We start from the raw sequence: 24,734 nt of genomic DNA on the forward strand, positions 1-24,734 counted from the left end.
GCTTCACTGTAAGCTTCATTCTCAGTGTTTGCACACTAGAGGCTTCCAGTTTCCACATCACACTTGTGCAAGTTGCATACTGGAGCACCACTGGCTCCCAATTTAATTTAGCTCAGAGAAACTTTCCTCCTTCGGCAGATGAATGTGAAAACAAACTCTGCACAGAGAAGAAACAGCTACATTTCTCCTGGTTTCCTAGTTTGCGGAGAGAGCGTGTATTTTCTTTTGCATCCTGCACATCAGTTAAAATATGTACTAATATTATCCACAACTGTATCTCTAAATACTGTAGCTCTGCTAAATATCAGCCGAGGAAGGAGTCATTCGCTTTTTTTTCCCTCTCAGTCCAAAAATTAAGACCAAAACTGTGTCCATGTGAGAATTTTTGACCAGTTCTGATCTGATTTCCTCCTCTTGATAAAAACAGGCCCTGCTGTGTTGTTTCTCCCACCTGAAGGTCTGGACCTCAGGGACCTCTTTGCGGCTCTGGCCCCTGATCTTGTGGACGTCCTTTGCTGCTGCCCTCATCATCTTCTCCACCCGCTTCTCCTGCAGCTGCTCCTCTCGAGTCTGAGCGGGAAACAAGAGCGCAGAGGCGATTACACTTCAGAAGATCAACACAGATACTGAACTATGCGCTCCTTCATTTACAAATATAAACCAGTGTGTACTCTGACAGGTTATTGGTGGGCTAAAAACACCTGAGCGCGTCTTATCAGCATACACACGGTTAGTTTCGGTGGACTGATGAATCCTAACATGATCCCTCACCTGTTTCTCGGCCTGCTTGAGGAGGAGGCGGAAGCGTTCATCTTCTTGGACCCAGGCCGGCAGCTCTCTCTGGCCCTGCTGCCTCGCCTTCTCCAGCTGCGTCTTCAGCTCCCGCAGCACCCGCAGCTCCTGCGTCAGCCGGGCCTGCCGCGTCCGAGACACCTGCAGGTCCAACTCCAGGTCCAGAGACGTCCTCAGCAGACCGTCCAGACCTTTAACCTGCACAGGAGGCTGGAGGGAGGACAGAGAGGTTCGTGGGGTCCAGTCCAAGAATGACATTTGCTTTAATCTGCATGAAGTGGCTGCCATAAATAGACAAAGCCCTTGAAACTGTAAAATCACTGCAGTTAAGTACTTAAAACCCCTTTCAGACATGCACTTAATCACATAATGAGATGAAAAATATATTTCACTCTGAAGAACACCGGTGACTTTCCTGGAAAAAAATCAGACGGCACAAGTCTGACTTGAATGTAACACTGACAGACGAGGTAAAATGAACAGAAACTAAGTGTTGTAAATGTAAAATTAATGATCTCTTCTGAACAAATCGCAAGCTGCTATTTGCCTGTCAACGCTATATTCTAGGAAATGATTTTATATTCAATGATGAAATTGTTGAGAAACTTTGAGCAGAGGCAAACTTTCCTCGCACTCTCATTGATCAGAAATAAAGTCTGAATACGCAAAAATTTTTTTTTTAATTAATCAGTGATGTAGCCCGAGAGAGACGATGAAACCAGCAGCGGATTTCATGTCTGAGAAGCGGTTAAAACTGTCTTCACTATACCTTCAATCACAACAACAGCTTGAGTTATCTGCAGATATTGTCACTAACCTTTGATGTGTGTGAGTTACTGGGTTCAAATGTGTGTTAGTCAAGTCTCTGCTGCTGCTGCTTCTCCCTACAGAGGCTCACGAGGGACACTAAGGTAGATTTTGCTGCCTGCCTTGAGATTAATAGAAGCTGGCAAGTTTCAGAGCTGCATTAAACATTCAGGCGGTTATTAAGTATTCAGAGTTACTTCACTGGGAGTCGTCAGACAGTTTTAAGCCTCAAAAAATGCAAATAGACTCTCCTTCAACGACAGTTAATGTGGTCGGTAAACCTGCAGGTTTGACTTTGTTATTAAACTGTCAAGAAACAGAAACCGACAGCAGATTTACAGAGAAGTCAAATCACTGACAGTAAAGAACTCGTTTCTACCTTCTTCATTCTCATGCTGCGTCTCTCTGAGGCGTTCCGGACAAACGGAGACTTCTTGGAGAGCGTGGAGCTGTCGCTGTCACTGCGGTTAATCTGGAAACAACGAGGTATATTTAACAAACGTTTAGGAGACAGACAGAGAATAAAAGGAGAAATATTCCTGCTGTTCAAAGTGTCGGTTACCCTGCAGATGTACTGGCTCTGAGGGCCGGGGGAGAAGGTCTTGGAGCGGATGATGGTGTTCCCTCTCATGAAGAGGTTCTGGTGGGGGACGTCCGGGCGGCGCTCCTTGGGCCGAACCACCGAACAGTGATGAGACAACGACAGGCCGTCCATACTCGTCTCTTTGTTCACCTGGATGAAGAATAAACAGAGATCAAAATGAAAACAAGACTTAAAAAAATGTAAATATCCAACATGCAACTTCTATGAATTAAGACCTTTTTAATCTCACTTTTAAAGAAACTGTTTCCATTTTTATTGCTGTGCCTATTTTACTGAATCTCACTGAAATATTTTATTGTGCTTTTCACTGTTTTATTGTGTTTTATTGCTTGTTTACAACCTTTGATTTGTTAAGTGCCTTAAGTGTGAAACGCCTTGAGCTGCATTTGTTTATATGAAAGGTGCTACACAAATAAAGCTTATTATTATAATTGTTATTATTCTTGTTGTTATTATTATTATTATTATTATAAGAACTGTTTTAATGTCTGGTAGAAAAGAGTTATATCAACTTAAACCTTTTAAGAAAAGTTCTATCAACCAAATGAAAACAAGCAGATATAAAAAGCTTAATTTAACTCAATTAAAGGCCTTAAAGCGACATCAGCACCTTCTGGAAATCGAGTCAGACTGGAGGAGGAGGTTGAGATGACAAAAGAAGAAAAGGAAAGAGAAGAAGTGAAGAACAGCTGCATTGTGGTCTATTTTCTGCTCCAGCAGGTGTTAAAATGTGTCTCTGTGTCTCTTTTATGATGGATTTTTCTCTGTACGATTGTTAAACGTATGTCAGTGCTCACATGTGTTTACCGTTATCTGAGGAGAGAAGAAGTCTACGCCGCAAGCCAACAAAACAGATCCATGTTACCTTTTCTGTGATGGCTGCCGGTGGAGGCGGTTTGGTAACCTTCTCCTCCTCTTCTTCTGCTTCCCATTGGCTGCTGTCGGGATAAAACTCGTCCTCCTCCAGAGGCCCTTCACCCTCCACGCCGTTTCCTTCTTCATCATCAAACATGTCCAGAGGTTCGCCGTGCCTGACGGATAACAACAGAGACGCAGTTAGAAGATGATTTTACTTTCTCCCACTACTGTCACTGAGGGTTGAATATCTGCTTATCCTGTTACTTTTACAGTACCAATCAAAAGCTGTGAAGATTGAATATGTAAATACGACTCAGATTCATACGATCTGATAGTTTCTCATTTAAATCAGAATTTCAGACTGTATTTTATTTAGGAAATGTCACAATATGGCTGCGTCTAACAAGCAAAACTAAAGTAAGAAGGGAATATAAGGCAATATATGATGAAAACTAAATACTATGTGGTCTAATTACTTCCTCTCCTGAGTGTTTGTGTGTGTGTTTAGTGAGTTATTCAACAGAGGGGGGGGGGGTGTATCCGAAACTCAAGCAGCTTTATTGACAGTCTGAACCTGCCGGGTAACATTCTGCGTATCTGTCGGTGTGTTTTATGTGTGTTTGTAACTCCACAAACATTCACATGAACTGACTGCTGGTGTTCTGTTCAGTGCAGATCAAACAGCACATATACAGCCAAGACAGTAGGAAGATACGTGATGTCGAATAACAAGCAACAGAAGGATCACTATTAGCTGTGAAAACAACAACACGTGGGGAGGAAAGACCGTAAAAAGATGAGATGGGTTTAAAGGTGAAGGAAGCAGAGGAGAAGAAAAGTCTCACCACTCGTCATCCTCAGGAGCTCCGACTCTGTCGCTGCTGAAAACACGAGTCTGAAACACACAACACACACACATCAGGACCAAACACATCATATCTGTCATATGTCATACATCATAAGTCATTCTAGTGTGCTGTAATGTGACTGTTGTGGTTTTTAGTAAATAAACATCATGTGATATGATCGAAAGCTCCAGAACAGCTACTAAATGGACCTGGAGGTGAGATTGAAACTCAATTTTTAAGTCAACATGGATGAACCGATCCATGAAAAACACCTACAACTCCACGACAGCTGGTCATCTGATGAAGATCATGTTAACTGATCAAAAGTTCTATGACAGCTACTAAATGGACCTGGAGATGAGAATTTGTTTTTTCAGTAAAACCTTGATTTTAGCATTAAAATGACGTTTTTAAAGTGTTTTTTTTTAAACTACGTAGTTTTCAATTAAACTATATTAAATATTAATCTTATTGTGTTGTTGGTTTTTGTTTGTCTGTTTTCTTACGTATGAATGATTTTAATTATGTAAGTTCATAATTAGGAGAGAAATACCCAAAAACTATTTCCCTAAGGGGACAATTAAGTACATCTTATCTTATTTAATAGTAAAAAATACTGATAGCACATTATAGAACAAGCACAATAGTTTGTTGTGCCTTTGAAAGAGAACATGATCTTTGTCAGTTTTTAATGCCTTAATATGATTTCTGCTAAATGAACTGTAGTTTTTTTTTGCTCAAACGGACTAAAAACAATCTGTTTGATTGCTTTTAAATGTGTCGATTGTGAGAATTAATCATACATAAGAGAACACAGAACCAGAGTAAACATATGAGCTTCATTAATTGATAAACAGAACAACACCTGCTCTATGTATCGAACACTCCCCCACCTTCAAAAATGATGGACCATCCCAGATTTATGTTGATATTCTAATACAGTTTAATGCTGCTAATAACAATTATTTTTATAATCAATTAATCTGCCAATTATTTCAATTTCAGTTAATTCCTCAATTAATCGTTTGGCTGATATAAGATTAGAACCCAAAGTAGTGTCATCAAATGTCAAACCCCAAAATATTCAATTGACTTGTTAAGATGAGTTGAGATTGTTTAGATTGATTTTTTTTTTTTAATTAAAAATGACTTAAACGATTATCAAAAATATTGCTGATTAATTTCCTGTCGATCGCCTGATCAATTCATCGACTAACCGTTGCAGCTCTATTGAGGTTATAAACATTTGTCGCATTTCCTGTTTGTTAAATTCAAACAATCTTTCTTTCTAACTAAAATCATTTAAACAGGTGCAACCAGTGATCAGCTCTGACTACACTGAGAGCAGAGCTGCAACTATCAGTCGATTAACTGATAAAACGACCGTCAGAAAATTAATCGCCAACTATTTTGATAGTGAAATCATCATTTTGAGTCATGATTATCTGGTTTCTTTAGTGTTTTTTTTTACAGTAAACTGAATATCTCTGGATTGTGGACTGTGGACTGGGACAAAACAAGACATTTGAGGTTGTAATTCATCATTTTCTGACATTTTATTAACTAAACGACTACTTGAGAAAATAAACGAATGAATGAAAATAATCGTTAGCTGCAGCTCTAACTGAGTGGGGAAAGTTTTCTTTCATTTAGCTTTTAAAACACAGGATAAAGAAAATATTTGCACAAGCAGATAAAATCTGTAATTACACATCAAGCAGTCGCCGGCTTACTCTGTGCTTTCTGAGCTTTTTTTTTTTTTTTAAACTTGTGCCTTGTGTTGGATGCAGTAAAGTTAATTTTTGGATGTCACAGTCCGCTGGGTGACAGCGTTTACCGTGTCAGAGCCGCCGGCTGCTCGGCTCTCTTTGTTCTTGTTGTTGATCTCGGGCATGAAGGCGCGGCTCAGCAGGTTGTACCACTTGGTGCATCTTTCCTCCGAACAGCTGACATCAGCCAGGCTGATCTGGGCTCCGGCCTGGAGAGTTTGTGACATCACAGCGTTTGAGTAGCATGAAAAACAAACATAAAAACAGCTGGAAACTGACTGATAATCTCCAAACAGGAAGTAAAACCAGACAGGAGGTTCTACTAACCAGACATTCTTCATGGCCCGACTGGCTAGTGTTGCAGACGTCGATCCTCAGGGTCTTCTGCCGCAGTGCACTGTGGGATATCTGCATGCCGAACACCTCGTTGATCTCCACGACGTCCTGAGGCAGAGAGCCGCGTGTCCTGAACAGGCAGCGTGTGGCCTCCACGCAGGGCAGCACCACAGCACGCACGTACCTGCGGGAGAGAGCCGGGTACAGGTGTTACAGCGAGACTGTTTGGTCACATGATGCTTTACTGTCGCTTTAAATACGTCTTTTCTTTGATGTATAAAATGTCCAAAAACAGTGAAAAACGCACGTTGTAATTTTTAAGATTCCACGGTGCCGTCGTCAGATGTCCAACAACAGTCAAAAATCCAAAGAAATTCAGTTTACTATCACATATGACTAAAATGATTATTAGATTTTCAAAAAGCTGATTTATCTGGTAATCGTTGCAGCTCTACATCAGATAATATTTGTTTCTCATTCACTTCAGTTGAAGCCTGTGCGACTGCTGAACTCGTGTTTCCTGTTTTGTTTTTCTCCGCCTGCCTCTATAAGAATCTCAGGTGACCTTTGACCTTTACAATCAGTGTTGTTTTGATGCATCGTTATTTAAACATGTGCCATCATCCTGTTTTTATAATGTTACATCACCAGACTACAAACTGCAGCGTCGGTCTTATAGACTGTTTACAGTTCATGATGCCCTGATCAATATTTATTCATTTGTCAGACATGTGACATCACATCTTGTTTTGGTGCTGAGCGTGAATCTATTGTGAACAGGCTGACATAGTTTTTTATGACAATCTCACAGTATACGTCGTAGTCAGTAAAGAGTTGATCGACGAAATATAAATCAGCAAATATTTTGATGATTGAATAATTGTTTGCGTTGTTTTTTTAAGCAAAAATGCGAAAATTGATCAGGTTTTAGCTTCTAAAACATGATTATTTCATGCTTTTCTGGGTCATACGTGATGGTAAACTAAATATCTCTGAGTTTTGGACTGTTGGTCGGACAAAACAAGAAATTATAACGAGCGTTTTTCACTATTTTTTGACGACTAATCGAGAAAATAATCTGCAGATTAATTGTTAATGAAAATAATCATTTGTTGCAGTTGTATCGTGAGTAGAATCAAAGTTTTAAAGAATCATTCAAATGAGACGTCATCTACGTTCTTCGTCTTCAAGTCCTGTGTCATTATTTTTCATTTTAAGTGCTGGTTCTGATGATTCATTGATCACTCATGTCATTACTTTACCTCAGGATCACTTCTTTTACTACAACTACTTTTTTGATAAAAGCTTTCAACTGCAGCTTTTCTTCTTTTTCTCTGTTTTTTTTCTGCTTATGAAATATATTTAAATCTAAATTATTCACTGAATACGTAACATCTAATAAATAGATGAGTGAGCATTCGTACACTTTCTGGTCAGCCGGCAGACAGAGGGCGCTGCAGTTGGACAGCTGCATGATGTAGACGGTGAAACGTTGGTCTCTGGATTCGTAGCGGAATCCCAGTTGCACCTGAGAGCAGCCCAGTACCAACCGCTCCTCGTCGGAGCCCAGGAGGAGGTCTGCAGGGAGGCCTGGCCTGGGGAAAACACAGACACACAGATAATACGTGAAAAAGGTGTTTGGTGATATATCCTGACGTCTCTTAAGTGACCAAAGGAGAGATTTCTATCATGTAGTTGAAGTTTTAAGTTGAAGTTTTAAAATGTGACGGCAGGACGCGTCTATTTACTGGAGTTTCTTCACAACAACAACATCATACAAACTGGATATTACTCATACAGAATGAATTTAAAGTAAAATCCGTACTTGCGCTCCGAGGGCTCGTACACGCCGCTGTCACCGGCCACTGATTCGTCAGACACCGCCGAGGTCACGCCCATCTTCTTTGGCCCCGCCCCCGTCCCTCGCAGCTGGGGAGCCGAGTCTGAAGACCACAGAGGAAGGAAAAAGTAGGTGAAAATATGTGTAAATTAATGAAGGTGTTTCTAAATGTCAACAAATGTTATAATAACGGCAACAAGTGTTGACTGTGTATCCAAAACCTGATTCATCCTATTCCTCAGTGCCAAAGAGCTAAAACCGAACTATTAAAACACACACACACACACACACAGGTTTATTTTGAGTCAATCCCACACACACCGTCCTGCTGCCAGAAATATTCACTAGATCACCAAATGTGGATTCATCCACCACTGAAAATAGTCCCCAACAATAACACTATTTTCTCCTGTTTGTCTGTTAAAAACTACAATGTTTTAGGAAATTACTGAGCCTTTTTTTTTAAATGACACTGTATATTTATGAGCTGTTTTTAAAGATCTACATCTTCAGTAGGAACCAACGAGCCACAGATAAGAGTAGAGAAGTCAGAAAGTATAACTGAGAGACAGACTGACAATTTGTTGGTTTGGGTTTTTTCATGTTGTTTGTTGACAATAACAAATATACAGAATAACGTATTAACATCAATAATCATTAATGTGCGAAATGAGAGCAGCTTTGAGAGGCTGTACTTAAGCATAGGGGTGTTTTAAGCTAATATAATGTTTAGCATGCTAACGTTTGCAAGTACAGCTGAGGCTGATGGGAATGTCATCAGTTCTGCTGGTATTTAGTCTAACGCCATAAAAAGAAAACAGACTGAAAGCCCTAAATTAAGAGTTAAGGCATCAAGTTACTACAACTCATCCTGAGGAAGACAGGAACATGTGAACCAAATTTCAACATCATGGTGGTGCTAAAGGAAAAGCCGGCGGATTATCAAAGTCATTAAGATTTACTGTCTGGGAAACATGAATGTATGATTCAAATTTTGTGCCGATCCATCCGGTCGATGTTGAGATATTTCACAGGATAAGTGAAAACTTTGACCTGCTGGTGGCACTAAAGTCACTAGGAATCATCCTCAGCCAACATGAATGTATGTACCAAATTTCATGGTAATCCATCTAATATTTGTTAAGACATTTCACTAAAAGGCAAACATGTCAACCAAAGTGGTGGACTGAAAAAACAAACATTAGCATCCCCAGAGCCGTGCCGCTAACATGGAAGTGGGAACAGTGAATCCCACAAATTAGATGAGATAACAAGCTTGACTCGTGGCTAACGTTAGCTGGAGCTCTAATAATAAGCCTTTATGTTCATACAGAGTTAGCATGTGTGTGGCTACATGTCTGTGAGCTTGAAGAGAAGAGGAACAATAACTTATTGTGATGTAATTACACCTCAGTGAGCAAACTGATTTTCAAAACACATTTTCCAGTGAGTCTGTGGACTGGAAAGACACAAATCAAAACATAACAGACATAGAACAGTAACACACAAGCAGAGAGACTTATAATGTTTGCTTTGTGTTATGGGATGTAATGAGGATATCTTCCAGGCTACTGTGACATCACAGGTTTTGCTGGATGACCCCCGAACCTCCGCTGTGCCAACATGCAGGTCTTACTGGATAAAATAAGGAGGCCGTGTTAAAGCTGATGTGAACACGACACTATGAGAGCGCTGAGAGTGAAGCAGAACAGTAAAGTTGCAGCCGGACAGATAAACAACGAGCTGAAACTCACTATAAAGCTCCGTAAAGCCGAGAGGAGCTGCAGAGTCTCTGATAATTCTCTGTAGGTTCATCACTACGAGCCACAACCAACACATTACACACTGACATTTATTACATCATTATAAAATGATCACTTACAGGCTCTTAAAATAATATGTTATTTAAATATAAATAATTACTAATAACCATTTATGTTCTCAGTTCATCTCTACAATTTTTCCAATTGTTTGTTTAGTCTATAAAAGTTCAGAAAATAGTAAAAAGTTCTCAGAGTCCAAACCCAAAAACATCCAGTTTACTATTATATTAAAGAGAGAAAAGCTGAATATCTGCACACTTGAGAAGTTGGAAACATCTTTGGCCTTTTTTGCTTGAAAAGATGTTTTAAAACAATTAATATCAAACTTGTTGTTAATCAATTTTATGTCGATTTTCTAATTTCATTCATTTCAATTTCAATCTTTACTTATATAATTCACTTTTAGTGACAATTTCACATCAACAGATTAATCTGAAACACCTTTTCCTGACATGGACGTAAATAAATAAACATGTCAAATACAATTCAAACTGAGCACACACACACACACACACACACACACACACACACACACACACACACACACACACACACACAGAGGTGACCCTGCGGCTGTAATCCAACACCTTCCTCCCCTTCACCTCCTCCTCTTCCTCCTCAATGCTCCCACCAGCAATCAGGTTTCACGCTCGATATTAAATTTCTCATTCCTGGTATCCTACTTTCCAATAAAGTTGGAGTGTTTTCTGTGACGTCTGGTGTAACAGAGAGAGAGTTACATCATCAGCATCTCCTCCTATAGTCTCTCTCTCTCTCTCTCCCTCTCTCCCTCTCTCTCTCTCTTTCTTATTGCTGATCATTTCATTGCAGATCATTCATCCTGATTATTTTTCTTCGTGTTATTAACTGGGATTATCATTTGAGTCGTTATATCATTATTACGGTTATTAAGGTTGTTCTGCAAAAATAATTTTAGTGTTGTCAAGATGTGACATGATTGCTTTGAGGAAAAGAGATCCAGAGTCTCTCGCAGGTTTAATGACGAGTCATTGATGTGCTGAGATAGAGGATCAAATAAGGGATCAGATAGAGGAGCAGATAGAGGATCAGATTGAGGATCAGATAGAGGATCAGATAGAGGATCAGATTGAGGATCAGATAGAGGATCAGATAGAGGATCAGATAGAGGAGCAGATAGAGGATCAGATAGAGGATCAGATAGAGGATCAGATTGAGGATCAGATAGAGGATCAGATAGAGGAGCAGATAGAGGAGCAGATAGAGGAGCAGATAGAGGAGCAGATAGAGGAGCAGATAGAGGATCAGATTGAGGATCAGATAGAGGATCAGATAGAGGATCAGATAGAGGAGCAGATAGAGGAGCAGATAGAGGAGCAGATAGAGGATCAGATAGAGGATCAGATTGAGGATCAGATAGAGGATCAGATAGAGGAGCAGATAGAGGAGCAGATAGAGGATCAGATTGAGGATCAGATAGAGGATCAGATAGAGGAGCAGATAGAGGATCAGATAGAGGATCAGATAGAGGAGCAGATAGAGGAGCAGATTGAGGATCAGATAGAGGATCAGATAGAGGATCAGATTGAGGATCAGATAGAGGAGCAGATAGAGGAGCAGATAGAGGAGCAGATAGAGGATCAGATAAGGGATCAGATAGAGGATCAGATAAGGGATCAGATAGAGGATCAGATAGAGGATCAGATAGAGGAGCAGATAGAGGATCAGATAGAGGAGCAGATAGAGGAGCAGATAGAGGAGCAGATAGAGGATCAGATAGAGGAGCAGATAGAGGAGCAGATAGAGGAGCAGATGAAAGCTGCTACATAAAAGGTTTTAAAGAAGCGTCACACATGGGGGCAACAGAACAAGCTGTAAACACAAAATCTGACATATTGTCACCTCATGCAGCGTTTATGGGAAACATGCATGTTTTTACAGGACGTTTAATGAACAGTATTAAACCTGACACACTTTCATCTGGTTTCTTTAGTACTCTATGACAGTAAACCGAACACCTTTGGGTTGTGGACTGCTGCTTGAGACAAAGAAGGACATTTAAGGACGTCATTTGGTTTTTGGGGATCAATAATTGACGTTTTTCACAATTTTCTGACATTTCAAGGACCAAATGACTTATCAGTTAATTGAGAAAATGTTCCTCATCTAGATCTCATGCTAAAGGATCATTATTAACCCACAAAATAACATATTTTACATTTTGTGTAGAGCTGTAACAATTAACTGCAACTATTTTGATGATCCTTTTAAACGATTTTAAAGAACGACTCTCTGAAGCTGGATGTCTGTCTGGACACTCAGTTATCAAACAAGACAAAATAGAATTTGAATAACACAGAAGAAGAAGACATAGAGTGAAGGAATAAATATTTCCTGTTTACCTTTGACCTCCTCTCCCAGCGTGGCGTTGTGGTTCTGCTTCTCCTCCAGCCCACCGGGACCTCCGTGCTCCTCCCGCCGCTGCTGCTCCTGAGAGTCCAGGCTGAGCTCCAGCTCTGCTAGCCTGCTGTGGAGCTCCAGATCCAGTCCCAACCCGCCGGGCCCCGTCTGGCCGGCGAAGGCCTCGCCAGATAGGAAATTAGTGTCTGTGACCAGCGGCGAACACGGCGGCGACAGCGAGGAGAGAGACGACCGCGGCGACAAGGAGCTCATGGAGCGAGGGGTTTCTGAAAGTCTGAGCGCCTGGATCCTGGATGACCCCGCCTCCCCTCCTCCTCCTCCTCCTCCTAATCCTGTACCTCCTCCAGCAGGACACCCCGCGTCTCCTCCAACCCCTAATGTTTTGCCCTCAGGCCTGCCGCCGTCCCTCCCCCCCCCGCAGCCCGTCACCACCTCGTGTTCGTGTATGGTGGTGATGGAGCTAGAGGGCCGGTAGCCTCCCTGGCCGCCCTCCTGCAGGAGGCTGTCCAGCTTGTTCTGGAAGTCCGGGTCGGCCAGCTCGGGCTGCTCCAGGTAGATGTCGGTGAAACTGAGGGAGGAAGTGGAGCCCAGGCTGGAGGTGGTGGCCAGCGAGCAGTGGCTGGATGTCAGAGAGCCTCGACTGCTGCCTGACGAGCAGGACAGAGTGCTGGTCGACAAGCTGGAGGAGAGAAGGAGACACAAAGAGAAGGAGTTATGATCCTAAATGAGGCAATTTAATTAAAGACTTCTACTGTTTCTAAGCTGTTGTTACCAAGTAACGATGTGCAACTCAAGCTGTCTGCACATAAACCAGTGATTTAAAGTGCAGAATCATTTCTGTTTATGAAATGCAGACTTATAAATACATTTGTCTGATGAATTTCTGTATGTATATGTATGTATTTTAATGTTTTTCCTATTTCTAATGTTTTTCTTATGTGTACGGCACCTTGAGTTACAACCACTGTATGAAAAGTGCTACACAAATAAACCACTAACCACACTTTTACATATAAATGAACGTCCGTTACATTCAAACCCTTCCCAAACAAGTTCACATAATGCTGATTAAGCCTATCACCGCCAGGTAAATGTCTCTGTATTTCACAGTAACACAGAGCTTTTAAATCTGATGTCTCTGGTGACTTTCCCACGTTGGTGCACCAGAAGTGCTGGAAGTTCACATTTCTGTGGTGGACAAAAGGCTACAAATACATCATTACCTCATCTGACAACTCCATCACGTTTTTATCCCTCCTTCTGCCCTTAACGGAGCGCTCCTGGGGACGGGGGAGATGGGGTGGATGGGGATCACCTCATGCAGGCGCCCACAGTGTTTTTGTAATTACTCACAATTCCAGAAGAGGGAGACAAAAGTCCCGCACTGCAGCTTCAAAGTTGTTTCCCATTTTGAACACAGTCTCACAGCCTCAATTCAGTTTAAACTTGTTCCATCGACTGAAAGGGAAATATTTCAATCCAAAATATGATTTTTTTTTTTTTTTTGGAGTGCACCAACACATAAAATGTTTCCCTGTAATTCAACATGAATTCTTTCAACAAGCCTTCAAATATACTTCCTTTCAAAAACAAACCCACACTTACTAGAAATTTCAAATGTAGTTTGTAACTGATCTGATCTGCTGCTGCACTTGTAAGTTGCTTCAGATAAGAGCAGCAGCTTATTTTTTTAATATTCCTGCTTTTTAGGAACAGGATTCTTTATTATTTCACAGTGAGCACAAAGCAGACAGCAGTGCGGAGCCCGGCAGTGTGTGTGGGGGCGAGATGACTGCTGACAACAGTAGAAACTCATCACACTTAAAAAGCGTCAAACCTAATAACATTAAATACTGGAGTACTTGAGGGACTCCTCTGTCGGTCCTTCATCCTCCTTTCATTTCCTTTCCCTCCTTCTCTTCATCATCTCCGCCCTCCTGTAGCCGCCTCCTCACACCCTCCTGACTCTGTACCAGCAGCTCTCTCTAATTAAAGCTGCTCGTTAGCGCAGACACACACACACGGGGTAGTTCAATGTCTGCCGGGGAGACGTCTGATGCCCCGTCAGACCAGGCAGGAGGACAGACGGCATCAAAGAGCCGTCAGACGAGAACAGAAACACAGAGGAGAGGACTGAATCTGTTCATGTCATGTTGTTATTGAACTTAAAAACCTCGACTTGAATCTTAAATATTAAAGGACAGATGTGCGGCTCTTACAGCAGCTTTGCATCATCTCATGAAAACGTCATTCCCGAGGATGTTCTGAAATGTTCCGAGCGTTCGATTTGACCCGGAAAATTTGATTTGCGGAGAGATCCTGACTGAAATGAAAAAGACGAGGGGAACAAAATGGCTTTTATCTTCAGCAAATGTTTGGCCATTAAAGGTTAAATACTGTCTCAGCCTCCCCTCAACTTCAAAGCTCTGTCTGTATTAACCACCTGCTTTGAAACTAATAACTAAAAGATCCTTTTTCAGTTAATCATCTATGTATATGTTGCACTGAAGAAAGACTGAATGAAATAAATGGTTGTGTAAAGATGAATAAAATCAATATGTGTACACAATTAAACAGACGTTAAACACATATTTTTGCGAGCTTATTAAGCTGTTAAGTGTTAAGCGTGTATTAAATGTTTTCTGTCTCTGTGCTGTGATGCAATACAGAAACTCATTTACGAGTTTTGCAAAAAATTTGTTGACTTTGGAACATGTGCAAGTTTCTGGTCGACGCCTTCGCTCCCACATTGTTCCTCAATAAACTATGTCGACATTACTGAAGATAAAAGAACAGATTTACCTCAGTGAACTACGAGTATTTGAACTTTTGAAGTTTAATGGTCAGAGAAATCATGTTTCTTTCTTTTAGGTAAAGAGTGTCTTTGTTTTGATGGGTTTTTTTATACACTTATAACATGTTTGTCCAAATCAGGCCTTTGTGACCTTGACAATGTCACTTTGCTGTTTCCAGATTGAAGGAAGATTCCAGTTTACAACTTGGGTCTGTTCTTCATTTCTCTCACTTATGATCACGTTATACTCACCGAGTTAACAGCAGCTAAACTATGAAGAGGAATTCACAAATCTGACTTTCTCTCTTCACGATAGCAGTTCAGAAATTCAGCTAAGGCTGCAACGATTTCATCATTGATTAATCTGCCGATTTTTTTCTCGATTCATTTATTGTTTAGTCTATAAAATGGTTTTTAAGAAGAGTGTAAAAAAAATGCCTTCAAAATTTCTCAGATCCCACGTTGATGTCTTAAATTTGCTTGTTTTGTCCGACAAACAGACCAAAAGCTACAGATTTTAAATTTACAGTCACATTTGTCAAAGAAAAGCAGCGAATCTTCACATTTGAGAAGTTGAAACCAAAGAATATTTGACCTTTTTGCTTGAAAAATGAAATGATCAATCAATTATCAAAATAGTTGCCGCTTGATTTTCTGTTGATCTACTAACTGATTAATCCACTAATAGTTGCAGCTCTGGTATCACCTGATACTAAGTTTATAAACCTGTTTCTGTGTGGAAGTGATTAAGATCATGAGGTAACATGAGGCTGCAACTACACAGAAAGTCTTAACTGTAAGTGTTGATATTCATACAGCATCCTTTTTAGACTTTATAGCCGAAGATTTATGAGACTGTGCGTTATAACACGTAACTGCTGGAGGATTATTGGTGTTGCAAACAGACCTTATAAACAGCAGCGGTGTTTCGAGTCTATGATGCACTCGCTGTCCTCTGCTGTGTGTCCGTAAAGCAGACGGACAAAGCTTCACTGAACATGATTACATGATTTTGCACCTCTTCAGCAGACTTCACCGTTTTTTTTCTCCTCCATACCGTTCTTTAACTCCAGTTGCTCGTTAATAAGATGTAACAGCCTCGTTCACGAAGCGTTTCTTCTTTATCGAGCATGTTAATCGTGTAAGAGAAAAGTATTTGTTATTTCAAAATGACCTCTGAAAGAAAAGTGCAGAAAATGTCTCAATCGACTTCTAGAAAAACTATGAAGGCTAAATCTTACCGCACATGCAGCACAACACTGATGTCACTGAATCAGTATCGGTGCATCCTCAGCTGTAAACAAACTGTTTATCCAGATTTTAAACCAGTTTATTTGGAGGTAAAACCGAAAACTGTGAAAGATGTTTTACTTTTTGCCTTTGTTCCCTCTTCTAGATAACTTTCTTTACAACGTGTGTGATCATCTGACTCCTTTTAATTGATGTCACCGTGTTTCCAGATCTCAGATATCAACTTTGTCAGTATAATATTATTACTACTGAATAGAAATGATGGGAAAAAATACAAAACTAACACTAAACAGTAATTATCCTTTAAGATATCAACAGTAGAAATGATGTGAACGAACCTTTTGAGTTGAGTGTGTAGCGACGTGGCCAGTCGAACCATCTCCTCCAGCTCTCTGACCAGCTTGTTCCTCTTGCAGTGAAGCCGCAACCTGAAACGTTGAAAATAAAAAAAATAAAAACCTTTATTTCAAGTTAAACAAAAGTTACAGACCTGCAAGTGTGAAGCAACTTCTTCTCTAATCAAATCCGTCTGTCAGCTGCTGAACATGATCCTCCGTCACTTCAAACGCTGCAGGTGTGAGAACTTGAAAAAAGTCGACTTCGCGTTAACAAATATGACAGGACGGCGGCGGCGGTGATGTGTGTGGGTACTGTGAGCAGCTGCTTTGTGTTCGGGTGACAGCGGTGTCATCTGATTGTATGAGCTTTGTCAGGAGGAAACCGGTCCATGAACGGTAGTTAATATGATCCACCGTTTGGGTGGAAACAGGCCGAAGAGAGGAAGCTTTTGATCAGGTTACAGACAGCTGTGTGTGTGTGTGTGTGTGTGTGTGTGTGTGTGTGTGTGTGTGTGTGTTTTATGTTAACTCCATGTTCTCTCATGTTCCCCTTCTGTTTAGAGAATACCAACATTTTAGTTTTAGACAGTATTTTATTTCTTTAAAGTTCAACATTTGAGAACTTCTTTTTTTGAGGGTTTTGTAGAAAAACATGTTTATATTCCTTAAAGAAGCTACGATCAATATCTTTATACCAACGTCTGAGCTGTCAGTGTGTGATGTGTTAGTTGTGGCTCGTTGTGTTGAGCCTACAGAGAATTATCCGAGACTCTGCAGCTCCTCTCGGCTTTACGGAGCTTTATAGTGAGTTTCAGCTTATTGTTTATGTGTCCGGCTGCAACTTTACTGTTCTGGTTCACTCTCAGCGCTCTCATAGCGTCATTCTGGGTTCACTACCTGCTCAGCACCAAACGTCAAACAGACACCAGTTAGCTGTAGACTAGCTGGTGAACATAGTGGAGCATTTAGCAGCTAAAGAGCCAGATATTTCCCTCAGGAGTTGGTAGAGAGTAAAAACAGCACTGAAGCTCTGTATTGTCCGAGCACTAGCAGCCAAAAATAGCCAACTTAGCCGTGTTCAACAGAAAACAAGGTGTGGCTTCAATAGCCGTTTCGTTCTACTCCATTAGTCAGTCTGACATTGTGTTCCTGACAGCGGATTTCTGTTTTAAACAGGGTTATTATTGATTCTGAATGATGTAGTTAGTCAGCTTAATGTTTGTCATGTCAATCGCAGACATACGCTGATTTAACATTATTTCAGTCTGTATCCACAGGAAGATCACGTCTTGCCAAAGTTCTCTTTGGCTCATTGTTTCTCTAACTGGGGAAATAGCCGTCAATGAGCACAACAATTGAATTAGGGCTGCACCTAATAATTATTTCCATTATCCATTAATCCACTAATTGTTTCGTTTACAAACGTCAGGAAACAGTGAATGAATGCAAGACATTTCTGGAGCTCAAGGTGACGTCATCAAATCTCCTGTCTTGTTTAAGCAACTGTCTAAAACCCGATCTATGATGTAACACAAGGAAAAGCTGCCAATTCTCCCGTTGGAAAGCTGATGTCAAATGTGGTCAGTGATTCGGAGGTCTGTAAGAGGCTAAACAAAATGTGTTTTGTGCAGCATATAACAAAAACGGGACTTCTTTAAAAAGGGTCTAAACACCCACACACTTGACGTTTCTCTCCCTCTTCTGTTGTCCCTTTTTTGACATCTTAAATATTAAATCTTCATCATTTTTACTAGTTAATGAATTTTGTTGACTTGACGGTTTAATTAGACAGGATAACTGAAAAATCCTGCATGGGTGAATTTGACATTTTCAGAAGCTGCAGACACTAAATACGTGTCTGTGTGTGCATATTTCTTATGTACGTGTACGTTTTGACAACTCTGTTACCTGTGAACGGTGTGTGTGTGTGTGTGTGTGTGTGTGTGTGTGTGTGTGTGTGTGTATAGGTGCGTAGGTGGACCACAAGAGGTTCCCTTTGTGACGAGGCTCTGCAGCCTCTCTCAGGTTACAGGAACAGGAGACGAAACACAAAGAGAGACTGAGCTCAGGCAGTCTGAACAACAGGAGTCCTGTTAGAGAACGAGGGAGAGGAGGAGAGGAGAGGAGGAGGGGAGGAGGAGAGAGGGATGCAGGTTTGCTGTTTTCAGGAAAGAAGAAGGCAGAACAAAACTAGAGGAGAAAAACAGGTGAAAGACATGTAGGAGAAGACAGAAAACATGGAGGTAGGAGAGGAGTCGAGGAGATGAAGCAAGAGGAGGTGAGAGGAGACGAGACGAGGAAAGAGGAGGTGAAAGAGAGATTTAGGTGAGCAGGAACGGAGAAAACATAAAAGGTATAAAAGACTGAAGAAAAAGAAAGCTGGAAAGTAGACAGAGGGGGATAAGAGAGGAGAGGGGAGGAGACAAGGAGAGAAGAGGAAAGGAGAGGAAAGGGTAGGAGAGGAGAGGAGGAGAGGAGAGGAAAGGAGAGGAGAGGAGAGGAGAGGAGAGGAGAGGAGAAAAGAGGAGAGGAGAGGAGAGGAGAAAAGAGGAGAGGAGAGGAGAGGAGAGGAGAGGAGAAAAGAGGAGAGGAGAGGAGAGGAGAGGAGAGGAGAAAAGAGGAGAGGAGAGGAGAGAAGAAAAGAGGAGAGGAGAGGAGAGGAGAGGAGAAAAGAGGAGAGGAGAAAAGAGGAGAGGAGAGGAGAGGAGAGGAGAGGAGAGGAGAAAAGAGGAGAGGAGAAAAGAGGAGAGGAGAGAAGAGGAGAAAAGAGGAGAGGAGAGGAGAGGAGAAAAGAGGAGAGGAGAGGAGAAAGAGGAGAGGAGAGGAGAAAAGAGGAGAGGAGAGGAGAGGAGAGGAGAGGAGAGGAGAGGAGAGGAGAAAAGAGGAGAGGAGAGGAGAGGAGAGGAGAAAAGAGGAGAGGAGAGGAGAGGAGAGGAGAGGAGGATTGTCATGTTCGTCTCTACCTGGTAATAATCGTCAGGTCTCTAAAGGTCAGAGTTAAAAGAAACTAGAAGGTCAGACGTTTAAGCAGCAGACGAGATGCTGACGATGACAGTTACAGACATCAGACAGCCGCCATCAGCAGCTCTGTAACCTTCTCTCTGACTGTCCTTCTGTCCACCTTCAGACATGAAGCTTTAATAAACATAAAACACCGCAGCCCCTCCAGGGGTCGACCCCCCTCCCCCCGTCTCACCTCTCCGTCAGAGCCTTGCTCTGGTTGTCTCTGGCGGCCTGCAGGTCTCTCTCCAGACGTTTCTTCTCGGACTCCAGCTTCTGGGCGTCGTTGGGCTCCAGGCGTTGTCGGGGACTGACGTACTGCAGCTCCTTCAGCAGCTCCTCCTTCTCGTTGATGAGGATGAGGCGGTCTCGCTCCGGGTCCAGCAGCCCCGGCCACGCCTCGCTGTCCAGTTTGGCGATCTGCACCTCGATGGTGGCGATCCTGTGAAGAGTGACGTGGGGGAGAATGAGGAGAAGAAAACAAGAAGGAAGAAAGAGAAACAGATCAATTGTCACTTTCTGTCTCTTTTTAATAAATCCACCTGTTAAACTTTGCTGACAATCATGACATCGATTAGCTCGCTGGCTTAGAAAACTACATACAAACACAAACTGACGACATAGATACACAGTCGAGGATCGGTGTTCTTCCCGGTGTCGACATGTTCACACTTACTGGAGGGATTATATAGGAGGGAAACTGACTGTGTGATTCAGGGGAAGTAGAAAGTGACTCTTGTTTTCATTTATACCACAGAAATTATGATGATTTCAGTCAATTTCTCATAAAATGGCTCGACAAAACCTTAAAATATTCTGGTGTGCAGATGATTAAAAGTGTGAACGACTGGTTGAAATTCTGCCAACTTTGTCTCAAAAGCCTGGAAAAGAAGGCAAAGTGGATTATTTAACTGTTATTTACTCTGGTTTCTCCACAACTATAAAATAAATGTTCTAGTCAGTGATTTATGAATTTGGTGATTGTGAAATTTGTTCAAGTTGTTTCTCTATTTTTGTTATTTAGGAGTGTGTGAACAGCACTGTGGTTCTGGTTTGTATGAATCTGGAGTGTCTTGTAAACTCAGGCAGGTGGAGCACGAGTTGCACACATATAATAATAACCAATAATACACACACTCATTCACACACACTCCTCTAGACAAAGTAATGTTTACCTTCTCTTGGCCTCCTCGTACTTCAGACTCAGACGAACCTTCTCTGCCAGTTTGTTGGTGCTGGTCATGAACTGAACACAAACAGAAAACAACATCAACACAAAAGGAAAATAAGGTAAATATCAATTCACTGATACGTGAACATCAGTTTAGAGACTGTAGAAGCGCTGAACTTTAATCAGTCTTCATGTTATAAGCTCCTGAAGTCAGTGAGTTGTTCCCTGACGTCATGCTGCATTCAAGTCTGAGCGGATTTATCATAATTATGAGTTTCTGACATGTGAATAGTGTTAATGTCAATGTCATAAATTATCTGGCAACACTATATCACACTTGACTTGGGCGGCAATGTGGTGTAACTTTTGCAAAGGAGTTTTGATTTGATATTAGAGTTTTGGTCCTGATACTAAAATTTATAATTAATAAACTATAATAATAATAAACTTTATTTATGGAGCACAGAGTTTTTACTAAGTGCTTTAAAGAGAATACAAAGAGAAAAGAAATTATTTCCAAAAAGGAAAAGAATAAAACAAGTAAAGAATAACTGGAATAAACACATTTGTCTATAAATCATTCAGTGTTTAATAAGTTTGTCTAAATACAAACAGCTGCAGGAGAACTTTGCCAAAACAAACAGAAAAACAAACAGCTAAATTACCAGGAAGTAAACAAGATTAAAAATCTGGTCAGATAAGTTTTTGATGTGCGTGGAAACGATCTTGTCAGTTCTCAGAAAGGTTTATCTTGGTCGGCTTAGGATAAAACTGAGAACTGGTCCCATATTTCATTCCTGGTTCTGTTTCAGGATTACAGCCACGCTCTGCTGGACTGGCTGACGCTGTCGCCATGTTTTTACCGGCTTGGATTCACTGAATTATTTGACTCCAGCTCTGCGTGGCCTTCGTCTACAGTGCGTCTCCTCTCTCTGGGACTCACCTCAGCGGGGATGTCGGTCTGGGAGCCGGCGTCGGAGTAGAGCCGAGGGATGGACAGCTCTGAGTTGGCGAGGGAGGGACTGCTGCCCCACAGCTCCTGCTGCGAACCCGAGTCCAGCTGGAAACCGTCTTTCAACACCGCCAGTTTCTGGATGAACAGAGGAGACAAACGGCGCTGCTGGAGGTTAAATTAATCACAACAGGAATGATCTGCAGGGAGAAACTGGGGCGCCGCGATTAAAAACAGGATGTGACTGAAGACAGAGGAAAGCAATTATTAAATAATACCCGATGGGCACAATTTACATCAGAGTCATAACTAAATCAAATCTGAACACGCTGGTTTAGAGTTTTCTTCAGTGTCTCAGTAATCCAGTGACAGTTTTCTGAACATTCGTGGTCACAGTGCAAACAGGAAGTGAAAACGGTTCATTCAGCTCCACTTTTCATGCTAACAATTAACCAGAACGAAAACAAACACAAGCTAAAGAAACGGGGCAACAGCTAACTCACACTGACTATATGGCAACATTACTTCCTGCCTGTATCCCTCAAAGCATTATGGGAACTGTAGTTCCAAAACTTAGAACTAGATTATCCCCAATAAAAGACAAAAGAATAACAACAGAAGTGACATAATCCTTTATTTTTGACATTATTGAGGCTCAAGGTGTCTTATCAACATAGTTCTTATATCCCTGGAGAACTGATACTCTCCTCTAGTCACATACAGATATTTTACATGTGTCAAAAACCTGTGGACAAACTATTTTAAATTGCACAAAAAAATAAATAAAAGCTGTTGTGAAACATGAATACTAGAGCTGTAACGATTAGTCGATTCATCAGTTAGTTGCCAACAATTAAATGAATCCCCGCCGAACTATTTTGATAATCAATGAGTCATTTTTTAAGAAGAAAAATTTCCAAATTCTTTGATTCCAGCTTCTCAGATGTGAATATTTTCTGGTTTCTTTAGTCCTCTACGACACTTAACCGACTGTGGACTGTTGGTCGGGACAAAACAAGACATGTTGAGCTTTGGGAAACACTGATCGACATATTTTACCATTTTCTGACATTTTATGGACCAAAAAACTAATTGATTAATCCAGAAAATAATCAACAGATTAATCGATACTGAAAATAATAGTTAGCTGCAGCCCCTCACATGCAAACTAATGGCATTTCTGAGTAGCCAAACTCATTCTGACAATCCCAATATGTGGCATGTAGTGACTCTGCTAAAAGCTTGTAAATAAAGAGATTTAAAAAGCAGATATTAAAGTCTCGGACTCAAAGGGTTAAGATGTGATAAACTGGGACAACGGCATCTATCAAGAGCACCTTAAATAGTTTCTGAATCAAACGTTCGACTTCACTGTAGAGAAAGTGTCTGAGCTCTCTGATTTTGACCTTTGCACCAAATATTTTATCTGATCATCTAGAAACTGAAGCTTTTGTTCTACTGACTGTACAAAGTCATTCAGTGAGAGTTTCTCCAGGTAAAGAGTATCTGCAAAGAGACAAAACTGTAAAATGTTAAAGACTGCCTCCTTTGTGTTTGCAGCATGTTGCTCATGAACTACAGTGATGCAGCAGCAGCAGCGATCCTTTCATCTTTACAGCTGTAGTAAATATCTAACATGACTCTGTGGTTTGCTCTGAAGCCTCCACTGGACTGCACTTTATCTTCACTTCTCAGATGCGATAGAAAATAACAAACCACCTGTATCATAATGACGGTGTCAAATTAAACCTGCAGTGCGGAACTTATGCACTAATGCTGATTAATCTTATCTCTCTGTATTTCACAGAATACAGAGTTTTTAATCTGGTGTCGGGTTTTGACGTTCCCACGCTGACCGGATGAACGCATGAATCCAGACTTCCGGCTAACTTCCGGCTAGCCCTCTGCTAACTTGAAGAGGGATAAAATAATTTGAATGGATTCAATTCTGATAGTGAAACGAGTCATTTTGCGGGGTTTGTGTGACGCTCAAAACAATTTATCCACCGTTTTACAGACACAACAGTAGTGATGGATTAGGCTACGGCAGGGCCTATGATGTAAGCACGTCTACAGCATCTCTCTTACAGTTTTTTCTGTCTCTTCAGCGTCCAAATGAGTCAAATCAAGTAGATATCTTTCAAGGTTAAAGTCTTTTTAGTGCCAAAGTTCCTCTTTTTCTTACCATACTTCCACCGCAGCTCAACAGGGAAACACAAAGAGTGAATTTGATGCTAAAAAGACTGTAAATGTGTCAGATATCCACTTGATATGACTAACTCAGACTGATGAAGCTGAATATAAGCTTCACATCAACTTTTAAATGACTGTGTGGACACACTGTGGATTTTGGCCTCCATCACTTACATTGAAAGCACATTTGAAGGATCCTTTAATATCCAGTATGAACAGGAGGAATGATTACAGCGATGAAATCCTTTAAAATCCATACTGCGCTGGTTTCTCATCACTTTTCCATAATAATTCCTGCTGTTTAGCTGAACACTGTTGTGTATTTCCAATGTTTTGGATTTCAAGAGAACTAAAACCCTCCTCCTCCTCACCTCCTCTGAGCAATAACGCCACATTAACTCCAGTCGCGGTGATCATTTTGCTGCGATTTTGCTGCTTTTCTGTCTCTTCCTGACCTTTTAAAGACCAAACTATTGATCTATCTATCAAGAAGATAATCTGCAATTAGTTACTGCCTGACTTATAACTAAAACTAACACACTTTGTTGATTGAAGGCAAAAGATCTTGAACTGCAGCTCTCTCTCTCTCTTCATTTCTCTTGTTGTCCGTCTCTCTAACATTAAGAAGTGCGGTTTTGTGCGAATGACTTGCTTATCACTAACAGCCATATAAACACACACAGATGCACAGCACACAAAGAAACCCAAATACACACACACACACACACACACACATGAAAAGACGATGTGACATATAGACCAAGCTGTCAGCTGCAGATAAGGGGAGAGAGAAAGGAGTCCACAGAACAGATTATGTTTTATTGAACACAGTTTCCTGTGTTGTTAAACTACAGAGATAAAGAAAGAGAGAAAAACGCTTGACAGACACAAGAATTTAACATGTCATTCCTCTAAAAACTGTAGTTACAAGATACACTGTCTCCTCCAAGCTTCATTA

General features: G+C 41.1%; 1 protein-coding gene across 1 annotated transcript in view; it reads right to left on the minus strand.

The window, feature by feature from the left end:
- Positions 1-24,734, minus strand: part of wwc1 (WW and C2 domain containing 1) — a 63,192-nt gene that overhangs the window by 6,213 nt on the left and 32,245 nt on the right. The window contains exons 7-21 of the mRNA XM_067608887.1: positions 21,575-21,721; positions 20,636-20,706; positions 19,657-19,902; positions 16,461-16,550; positions 12,059-12,756; positions 7,840-7,957; positions 7,439-7,609; positions 6,006-6,198; positions 5,747-5,887; positions 3,907-3,956; positions 3,069-3,234; positions 2,162-2,332; positions 1,979-2,071; positions 772-1,002; positions 452-570 (exon numbers count right to left, since the gene is read on the minus strand). Coding sequence (XP_067464988.1) covers positions 452-570; positions 772-1,002; positions 1,979-2,071; positions 2,162-2,332; positions 3,069-3,234; positions 3,907-3,956; positions 5,747-5,887; positions 6,006-6,198; positions 7,439-7,609; positions 7,840-7,957; positions 12,059-12,756; positions 16,461-16,550; positions 19,657-19,902; positions 20,636-20,706; positions 21,575-21,721 — 2,705 coding nt within the window. The remainder of the gene's footprint in view (positions 1-451; positions 571-771; positions 1,003-1,978; positions 2,072-2,161; positions 2,333-3,068; positions 3,235-3,906; positions 3,957-5,746; positions 5,888-6,005; positions 6,199-7,438; positions 7,610-7,839; positions 7,958-12,058; positions 12,757-16,460; positions 16,551-19,656; positions 19,903-20,635; positions 20,707-21,574; positions 21,722-24,734) is intronic.

The sequence above is a fragment of the Thunnus thynnus genome, chromosome 13, assembly GCF_963924715.1.
Source record: "Thunnus thynnus chromosome 13, fThuThy2.1, whole genome shotgun sequence".
NCBI classification, from domain to species: domain Eukaryota; kingdom Metazoa; phylum Chordata; class Actinopteri; order Scombriformes; family Scombridae; genus Thunnus; species Thunnus thynnus.